This window comes from Anneissia japonica, unplaced genomic scaffold (assembly GCF_011630105.1).
Source record: "Anneissia japonica isolate Jap-2015-1 unplaced genomic scaffold, ASM1163010v1 scaffold287712_len2945570_cov188, whole genome shotgun sequence".
In the NCBI taxonomy this organism is placed as follows: domain Eukaryota; kingdom Metazoa; phylum Echinodermata; class Crinoidea; order Comatulida; family Comatulidae; genus Anneissia; species Anneissia japonica.
The window spans coordinates 2049125-2059959 of record NW_022704401.1 but is presented as its reverse complement, the minus strand read 5'-3'; the positions used below and the strand labels follow the sequence as shown (position 1 = coordinate 2059959).

At 34.7% G+C, this 10835-nt stretch overlaps 1 protein-coding gene across 4 annotated transcripts in view; it reads right to left on the bottom strand.

The window, feature by feature from the left end:
- The window catches only part of LOC117104625 (zinc finger CCHC domain-containing protein 7-like), a 12341-nt gene continuing 1506 nt past the window's right edge, over nucleotides 1-10835 (bottom strand). Inside the window, exons 2-9 of one of the 4 annotated variants that reach the window (XM_033245489.1) lie at nucleotides 9026-9861; nucleotides 7961-8134; nucleotides 7343-7381; nucleotides 6011-6100; nucleotides 4672-4786; nucleotides 2898-3860; nucleotides 1725-1802; nucleotides 1-312 (exon numbers count right to left, since the gene is read on the bottom strand). In XM_033245489.1, the coding sequence (XP_033101380.1) occupies nucleotides 224-312; nucleotides 1725-1802; nucleotides 2898-3860; nucleotides 4672-4786; nucleotides 6011-6100; nucleotides 7343-7381; nucleotides 7961-8134; nucleotides 9026-9844 (2367 nt within the window). In that variant the 5' untranslated portion in view covers nucleotides 9845-9861 and the 3' untranslated portion in view covers nucleotides 1-223. Of the gene's footprint in view, nucleotides 316-1724; nucleotides 1803-2897; nucleotides 3864-4671; nucleotides 4787-6010; nucleotides 6101-7342; nucleotides 7382-7960; nucleotides 8135-9025; nucleotides 9862-10835 lie in introns of all 4 variants that reach the window. The other 3 variants (XM_033245488.1, XM_033245490.1, XM_033245487.1) reach the window with 3 other exon arrangements.

The window sequence follows — 10835 nt, the reverse complement described above, 5'->3', positions numbered from 1 at the left end:
TACAAATCAATCATGTAATTCCTTTTTACTTTAACATTGTTTTCACAAAGAAAATAGAAATTACAATAACAAAATTTAAGCTTAATTTAATTAATTTAAATTTACTGTTTCTATCAACGAGTAAATACATCCACATTGTTTATAATAACAACAATAACTTCTAAATAGAAACAGTTGTTTTGTTTTTGACTATCAAGAGGTCAATGGCATTATTCATCTCTCCTCAGGTGGTTTGGCTAAGGTTTACATCCTTCTTCTTAAGCCACTTGTGTCGTCTTCTATCCGCACTTATCACAAATCTACTTGAGGTACCTGAAAACAGAGATGCAATAATAAATAATCAATCAATACCAGATTTATAACTGCACAAAATTTCACAACAAAATTCTGAACAGTGGCAGAACACCATAAATTTACAAATAAGCGCTTCAGAGTGGCCGTTACTCAAGAGAGTGTTATTATTCAGGAGTGGTTCTCATTAATTAAAAATTATCTGAATGTTATTGATACCATTTTGCACATAGGCCTATTTGACTTGTAGGCCTACCTGACTTGTAGAAATGATAAGTTTTTTTTAAACAGGGAAATCGCACAAAGAACCATTTTAGGTAATGGGCTATAAATCAAGTGCTTTGGGGAGCCAAAGGAAAGAGTTTACATTCATCTTAAATAAATAAAGGGAGGCCATAAACTTGAGAAGGACAATCACTAGGTAGTTCATTCCAAAGAGAAATGCAACATGAAAGTATAGCTTTTTGTTTTGCATCTGGGACTAACAACGTTGAATCTGCGAATCTTTGATAAGTATAGAGTTTCATGCGCAAACTCTGTAAAAGGATAATCAAGTTAGTTAGGCTGAATGAACATTTGCCAAACATTATATATTCGAAATGTTGTTTATTAGTGTCCCGGATTTACAAAAAATTACTGGCATATTAAATAATAAGTGTAGCAAAACATGTTAACAAATTAATTAATGCCACAGAAATTATTCAAGAGAATCACATAGTTTGAAACAGAGTTCATTCAAGAGTGGGGTGTATACAAGAGGAGTGCATATTCAAGAACAGCACTTATTCAATCATTTACGGTATTTTTGACTCAGATAAATTATTGTATAACTGATTGTTCGATGATGAGCTACATATCAAAAATAGGACAACAAAATTGTTGTGCTGCATCAATCACAGTTACATTTGGAAATCATGTTTGGTCAAAATTTGTAAAATTTTATCATAGGCCTAATTTTGGGGCTCATTATCAACCATTCCACACACACTATAATATGTGCATCAGTGACAAAATCAAGGGACAGATCCAGGGGACAAGGGTGCCAGGCCCAACCCCTCCTAAAAAAAAAAAAAAAAGAGGGAAGGAGGAGAAAGAGGGGAGCATGGTACTCCAAAACAAATTAATTTTCAATTTAAGTTCCATGTACCAGTGTCATGGTCAAGCATCGCTAAACAAAAATTGTCAACCTCAAATCCCACCGCCCAACCTCAGTACTTTGCACATCGCATGGCCTCCTACCCAGATTTTTTTCTGGGTCTGCCACTGAAATCCGCAGATGTTATGGGATAATCTTTTGTTTATCAATACGTGGTCTTAGCAGTGGTCTTATAGGGATGACTATTGTAAAAGTTAATTGATAATTCTGGATCTGTAATTTACCAGTTGTTTTATCAATTGGCATGTATTAAGTGAATATAATTTAAAGATCTTACTGGGTTGATGATTACTGAATTCAACTTTGACCTTTGGTATGTTCAGAGGCACTTGCATCACACCTTTCTTCTTCTTTCCTGAAATGACAAAATGGTGAAAGTCTAAAGCAATTTATGATGTAATACAATAATACTGAAATGACAGCCTATTAATCTACACTATGGAACCAAGGCATTTCTATATACTATACACAAGGACACTCATCTCGGGACATCAATGGTTATAGCTCAACATTCTACCTGTTATGCGTCCCTACACGCTAAGATGCACTGATCGTCACAACACTGTTATAATATTACCCATGCGCGTGTCAGTTGCCATGAAAAATGCGTGTTGTGCAGTGATTACAAAGGTCTAATTATTTTTTTGCATTAACATTAGACTGAAATTACAGTATATTTGTTATTTCAAAATTAATTTTACCGATGAGGTGGTGTCCGGCGGTCCATAAGACTCCCTTCACAGAAAAAATATATAAATTTTCTGTATCTACTCAAATGACTAATAATTGACGACTGTACTCTCAACTAGTATCGGCTTGTCAAAGCCACAGTTAAGATCAAAGGACTACAAATGCGCTATGGTTGAGAGCGGAGATTATCGTCCATTCGTTAAATTGATGGAACTAATGTATAAGAGCTATGACTTCATGGTTAAGATGTTTGACTTGAAATCACAGAGTCCTGGGTCCAAATCCTATAACCCAAGAATTTTCTCACAACTAAAAACATAACTCCACTTCCTACACCTTGTGATGAGGTTTTGTTTTTAGAGTATAACATAATTTGTTTATTTGGTTCAGTATAAAAATTTTCACATCAATCTCAGTAACCAAGCATGTGAATTTACATTAAAAAAAAAAAGCAATGAACAAAATTATTAATTATTATCAAACATAGAACAATACAATTCAACATTATTTAATATTGTTTACAATTCTAGGTAGATGCCTACTGTATTAAATTGTTAATACTTATAATTATGGTGTAATATTCACTTGAACATAAAATTGTACAAATTTAAATGTATAAAATATAAACAAATATTTTCAGGGGATTCAGAATATCAAACGATTTTGATCCTGGCTGGGAGGGTCACCTTTATCAGCATAGTTAAATTAAAAAGGAAAATAAAATAACAACAATAAGAACCATTTTAAATTTTCAACTAACCTTGCTTGTTTTTGCTTAATTTTGGTTCAGTTATTTGCATTTTCTTCTTCTTTTCTCTTTTCCGACGTTTTTGAAATTTTTTCGAAGCAATGGATATATCAGCAGTAGAAACGGCATCAGACATGCGATTACGCTGTTTTAATCTATATCGTCTCCTTTTTTCTTCCTTATTAGTGGGAGTTTGGTTATGTTTTCTCATATTTTCGCTAAATATTTTCTTTATTTTCTTCGGTATTTGATTTTGATTGTTGCGTACTACTGCATCTGGGAAGCCCCAAACGAGTCCCAATGGTGTCCTTGAATTAGCATTATCCTCCTCCTCGTTGTCTTCTATATGTAATATACTACTTTCATCATTTCTTTCTTCCAAATCAGGCAAAATAATAACATCCTGATCTTCGCAGACAGCAGCCTTCTCTGTCTTTCTTTTTTTACGCTTCTTTGGCGTTTCTTCACATGCGCTACCATCTGAAATGACGATAATATCCGTTTTCCCATTGCCGCCCTCTCCCTCACTACTTAAGACAATTATATCCTCTTCAGCAACCCTTTTTCTTGTGCTGACTGTTTCAAGGTAGATGACATTATCATCAACAACGGTTTTATCTTTGTCACTAGAGGGCGTTTTTGAACCAACAGCATTTTCCTCTTTGGCATTTGTCTCAGTTTCTATCTTTTTCTTTTTCTTTGATTTCTTTTTAGTCTTTTTATTTTCATCCACTCTTGTTTCTGTTTCTTCCATCTGTTCTGCTCCTCTCTTCTTTTCTTCCACTTGTTTTGCTTTCTTGCAGTTAACTTTTCTCTTTTTTCCAGATTTTGAAATTACTATTTCTAAATCTTTTTCTTCTTGTTGTTTCTCCACCGTCTGAAGTAATTTTAATTTCTTTTTCTTTTTTTTCTTTCCTTTATCTTTACTATTGGTAATGTCTGAAGGTTCATGTTCAGTTGGCCAAGTAGAAGATACTTCTGAAAGAAATAATTAACAGAATTAAATCATAGACTCTTACTGGGCTCCGGAGGATAACAATGCTTTTATGCACTATCAGTCTACCCAGGGTAAAACAAAAAAATAAATAAAAAAATAAAAAAATAAAACTATACAATTTTGACATAGCAGCCATGGACTTGAGGTAAGAGGGTCACTCAACGGTCACCAATTTTTCTCCCCACATATCAGACTATTTGATTGGTGGAGGGGTTAAGGGAGGGGCGCTGCAACCTACAGCCATAATGTCGGTGTTGGTTCGAGCAGCAGGCTCGTCTATGACTATGGTAGTAAAATAAGTCTTCACGGGATAACGACTATAAACCGTAGGACCAGTATGCACATGGCTTATGTACACTGTAGTATAACGAATCTAGTACATCATTCAAGACGAGTAAAGGAAACCCGGATTAGTGGTACAGACAGCCCCTGTGGTTAAAGATGGGAGTTGCTGGTACCTCTTTACCAGGTAGCACAGGCACGAAGGGACCACTTAGAGGTGAAGATAGTCACCGAATGAGTTACTAGCCAACACATCAAGCGCCATGAGCATCTTATAAGGCCCTATCCACACTATCAAATTCTATGTGACAAGCCCATATATATATTCATGATGTGTCTATATATGGTCAAGATGTGATGTCGTCATGACCATATTTAGGCATGTCACATGTTTTTATCATATGAAATTTAATAGTCTGGACAAGACCTAACAAAAAAATAATCAATGTATGAATCTTGACCTTCATCAAATAAAATATAATCTAGTCTTATGCTAAGTGTACCTACCAGGTTCATTGTCCGTCGTTTTATAAGCGGTACATACAAACGATTTGAAACTGTAGTTGCAAACAAACGGATAGTTCACTTTGACGTAGCGATCCATCCTATCAGCCGTACATTCCTGGAAGAGAAATCATAATTATTTTTGAATTTACATTTTTCTGGGACTTAAGAATAAAAATAAATTAGAAACTGGGTGGCAACTATTTTATTTTTATTAGGTTGAAAAAACATATAATTAGTTTTTGTATTTTATCATCCATTGATTATTGATTGGTATCTTTGAGGCATGTTATGGTGAAATGGTTGAGTTGTCATTCAGGCCAGTATTGTGTAAATGAGCTACAAAATATGGGAGCTCAAAAAATGGCCTAAAAATCAAACAGTTTTTTCCCACTATAAATAAACAGTTTAACATCCAATTAATCAATTTTTAAAGACTTAGTTCTGGAAACGGTCAACAAACAATTTATTTGTTATTTTGAAAGATATTTCCATTAAACAATTAGAGTATGCACAAATAACTTTAGAAGGAGATTACTGAAAATTATTTTTATCTTCTCTGACACTAAGGGTGCTGTACTTTCACTCTCCAATTTACATTAAGGCTCAAAATGTCCAATTTTTTATGAATGACCCCTCATTTTACAGATTACATACATACTCAGGTATGTAAAAACACCAATAACTTGGAACTTAAATTTTTCCTACAACTTGGCCATTTTGCCACAACATGCTCATTATACCAACTAAAATGCATAAGGTTAGTGAGCAGCCATAAATTACTGTATAAAAAAAATTTAAATAGATCTTGATTTTCAATTGTTACTATGCTTTGTCAACACAATATTTTGTTGCTAAAGCTATGTTGCCCTTGCGACTCAACTGACTATTGGCATCTTGCTTACCAGTAACTGCTAAGCAACCATTGCCATTTACTCTCAGTTGCTGGCAGAGTAACTTGCAGTTGCTCATGTTCTATTTTGGTGCGATTCAAAACAACTGACTAGTAATTGAATGGTCATGTGACAATAGTAACCCGCCCAGTATAGTCTATTTAATGCGCACATACCATTCGCACTAACATTCTATCAAATTATGGCAGCGTTGCATTGCAACTAGGGCCTAGTTTTAGATTATTTACAGAAGCAACATAAACTACTTCTACCTAGATGCTTGTAGTTGCTTGCAGTTGTGTGACTGCGAGTAAAAGTCAACATGAGTGCTACCAGTAACTGAGGTTATTAGTTTAGTCGAGTGCCAGGTGCAAAAGTGTACCGTAACAATTACCACTTTTAGTTTTATAATTATAAAGATATATATATTGAATAAAAGTAGAACCTACATAACCCAAGTGGCCCTCTTTGCCACAGTTATAGCAGTACATCTGCTTCATAATTTCTTCAGCACCAAACAGCAATCTTGGCCTGGATTTCTGAAATGGGGGAAAAATCATTATAACATCAATCAATCAAGTATATCTTACAACTATATTCATGATTTGTTGAGGAATAGTCTAAAAAATGTTGTCAATCAGGGCTGAAAATTAACCTCCAAACCATAGTGGCCAGCAGGCTCTGTAAGGAAAAAATGATACTGGCTCTTCCAAAAGTTCTACTGGTCCTATTTTTTTTACGGTTGAAATATAATTTTACAAAAAAACAAAATCAATAAAACCAGCAAGATGACATTGGTTTAATACTTTTTAGCCAACTGAATCTGTCTTTAGCAAAAATCATTAGTCTGAGCTGTCAAGAGTCTCGGTCAGGGTACCAGAGAAAAATCTATTGTATTAGTTCATAGCACGAGAGTTTTTATGGCCCAAAATTTTAGAACACATAGTGGAACCATAGTTTCTCCAGAAAACTTGTATTTTATGCATTTTCACTTCAGCATAATTATGTAGGGGGAAATAAAGTCCCAACAAGGTATATTCAACATTGGCTTGGGTCTGATCGTCTGGAAATGGGCCCAATCGTGTCACCCAAATTTTTCACCGGGATGATCAAGGACTTACGATCTGGGCCTAGGCTAGACTTCGCTCTAAAGTACCTACAACGTGTAACAAAGTAACCCACATGGTGCATTCTTAAAATATTATACACATTACTTAAATGTATTTTACATATCAGACGAGAACACGAAATCATTGCTTAAATGATTATTAATAGCATTTTTACCACCATCGCACGCAGAGGCCTTGATCTAAAATAGGACCTTGTTGGTAAAACACAAGCTCGGAAGTCATTATGTACCGACGGTTGGTTGCCTTTAGATCTACTTTGTTGTCAGTTTGCGGCCAAAGGGTATACTACCAGCTAGCCGGCTGTCGTGAATATAGTACCTTCATGTAGTCATAGTTTATTTATTATCGCCCACACCAAAAAAGGTCGATCGGTTAGCGTTAGCCCAGTAAGGGTTGCCAAACGGACGATACCCAAGACATCTATTATCGGGCGACTGCTAATTTTCAGCCATGGTCAATGATTTCAAATAAAAGATAAAAAGTTTTTGCTTGTTTGTTAAAATACCCAATGTGGTAATGAATTCAAAATCTAAGAAAGTTGTTTTAATAATAGCATGCTAGGTCTAGACTAGCAGCCATATTGGATACCAAGATGAGATGACAGTATTCAATGTTTCACTGATGTGTTGTCAAAAAAAAGAGCTTACTTACTGTTGTTAAATGAAACTGCCGCCACCTATCTGCACACGTCTGTAAATAAGGTAAAAAAAAATATGTAAATGTAAAAAGAGCAAGTTCAAAACATTATATTTCATCCTGTATCCCGCTGACAAAAATTAATTAGTTACAATTTATATTTTTACATCCAACCAATGTGATTTTTTACTATTTTCTGTGGTTAACTTTGTAAATATCTTTGAATTTTTCAAGGAAGGAAGATACTGTACATTTTAGGTCAGAGGCAATAATTATAGCCTCCTAAAGCCCATACAGACTATAAAATGTGACCTGCCCAAATATGATGACATCACATCATGACCATATATAGGCACATTATGCACTTATTATGGGCAGTCCTTAAAAGTATAGACAGCTAACTCGTTAAGACTGCAGTGGACAATCTGAAACTACATCACGATCATAATCGGCTAAAGATTAAGACCATACTGAGAATGCTTATACCAATGTGCTCAAATATTTACCTGTATTTAGTGCTTAAGTTAAAAAAATAAAAATCAAACATTATAATTATTCATACACTTTACAATTTAACTAACATCAAAACACAATAGATGATTATTCTGTCATTAAAAATCAATCATCTCTTACGGCCATTCCATGTCCAGACATATAGCAACGTTTGCAGACCGTGGTCCAGTGTATGCGTTTCTTGGTGCAGGACTTGCTTTCGTGGCCTGGGGAGTCACAGTTGTAGCATAGCTGGTTGGGGCATGCCTTGTAATAATGACCCTGGACTCCGCACATGATACACGCTATAGGTTTCTGTCAAAATAAAGAAGTAATAAGGTTGTTTTAGTTATCAAAAAATTTGCTTGAAGTTCTACAATATAAAGACCTCAACATTTAGCAAAATTACAATTGTAATTGAATTACATTTTTATTTGAATTTCAACTACAGGAAAAATCATCAAACAAATCATCTCCACCACTACTGGAACAGAGGAATATTATTATAAAGTTATGTCCAGACCTCTGGCGTATGAAGAGAATTGCACTTTATTCCAATATCCAAACTTTGTTAGTTTGAATCCCACAAAGCCAATATTTTTCTTTGCTAATGCAATTTAGTGGACAGTGCATTCTAAACATCTCTGTGGAAACTCTATTAAGGGACATCCTTAATTGAACAGTTCCTCAACAGAGTTGAAGAATATGATTTCTCTCTTTTATTATTTAAGGTAGTCCCTATATATATGATCATATTTAGAGTTTCCACATTATGTTATACCAAAGAGTATACTATAGATAGAACAAAAGAGCCTAGTACGTTCACTGAAAGTGTAAACAAACGATACGCCATACGCAGCCAGTGGAGGACGTCTGCTGGAGTAGAGTTACCCAGTACTGCACCATGCATGCTTTGTTTGTTAGTTTACTGACTTTTCCACATGACACAGTGCTTCTGAAGAGCACAGTGGATTTACTTCTTTTTTTTGATCATCATACCATTGAAGTGTGCGCACTTCCAGAAAAAAAAACAACCTCATACATACGGTAGTGGGCGCACTCCATAACAACGATGGCGACTTTCATCGTAACTAGTGGAGTGACACATATTTACAAATGAGAGTTCGCTCTCTTGTTCTATTATTAATACTCTTTGGTTGTACCATATAAATTATGAAATAATTAATAATAATTATAATAATATACCTTTGCTTCTGGACAATCACTCATATAATGTCCTACTTCGTTACAATTGTAGCACTTTCCCTTCTTGCTTGTTGGTTCCTCAAAGTATCTGGCTGGCTTTTTAGCTTTTTTTTTTGAAGGGGATGTATCTTCATTTGAGGCAAAGTGTACCTGAAGATTCTCATCTTCGCTGGTGGATTCGATGATAATACAACAGTCATCATCACTTTCACTACCTTTCAGCAACCTATCAATGCTCGTCTTCGTCTTTGAAGTTCTATTAGAATCCTTCAGAACGTTATTTTTATTCGAGTGACAAGAGGGCGAGTTTTCTCCAAGGACTCCATTTCTTAAATTGGGACGGGTCAAGTCTGTGTCAGATTCATAGTCTGAACTTTCGTCTGCAAAATCCTTGATATTTTTCACCGAATTGAAATCCAATGATTTTGATTTGAAGTCGGATGCCTTTCTACATATGCTCAAAAATTTCGAAATTTCATCATCATCAACCAGGATATGAGAATCCTGATGACATGGAAGGTCAATTCGATCAGTTGCTATCACATCCTCTTTTGAGTCTAATTTCTGGGGTGTTGCTGTGTGCGAGGGAGCACTTGATAGTGATGGAAGTTCATGTTTACTGTGATGGGACCAGGAATTTTCATCTTGTTTATCTGTTACTTCATGGATGCTGTCGTTGGCAGCGATGGATTCTGAATAGTGTACAGCCTGATAGAGGGCCTCCTCTATCTCTTGATGTTCATCTTCACTGTTAATATCATCATCCTGACCAACTCCAAGCACTTGAAGTTCATATTCCTCTTCTGTCATTCCATTCATTTTTTAAGGTTTTTTTTCTGCAAAAAAGAATACAAATTCTGAACTGTCAATGCTTATTAATTCCTGGTCTAACTGAATGACCTTACTGACCTGAATAAACACCCACAAACAAAGGACTTTTTTAATGAAAATAAATTTAAATTAAACTTTAAATTAAAGCCCTTTTTGAATGTAAAAACTCTCGGTTCCAGCAGTAGGTTGACACAGGCATGGGGCCAATTACAGTGAAAATGTATTCAATTACAAAATACAGTTACTCTATATTTTCCAATTACAATTATAATTACTTAATTTTCCCCCATTACAAATTACGATTACATTTTCTCAATTACGATTACAAATTTACATTTCCATTTTGATGTTCGGACTAAATCACATAAATAAAAAAATCATAATTGCAGGCAATCACACTAATACATCAGATAGAAATATTTGATTGTTTTATGGAGTAAATACACAGTTGGTAATAATAATAATTCCACTGCCTTCAGTAAAGGAGAACAATTTCTTTCTGGTAAGTCGTAGCTAGTTTGAATAAAAGTAAACAAATATTAATCTTAAATAGTAAAAAAAAAACGTATACTGTACAAATTAACAAACCCAAATTGCTTTTAAAGCGGTTGGTCATATTAAGTATGTGGAAGTACTATAGCACTATTTGGTACACGAAACCAGACGAATGCAAAACTTATTAAAATATTAACACACGAGAGTAGAAAACGGATTGATAATAAATAAAAACCACCTTTTATTGTGATAGTTGTCCGAATTATGGTAAAAATTGACTGTTTTAAAACAGTTTTTTGCTGCCGTGCTTCAGAAGGTAATGTGTTGACATTGAGTATCTATAACGCATTGACGTCTGCAGAAACGCGTTCAACTATGATCTTTTAAATCGGCCCACTACACTCACTACGTATGTTATATTTCATCGAGAGACTATTATTTTAAAATATTCAAGGCACACCATATAAAGGCTAATAAACTTTAA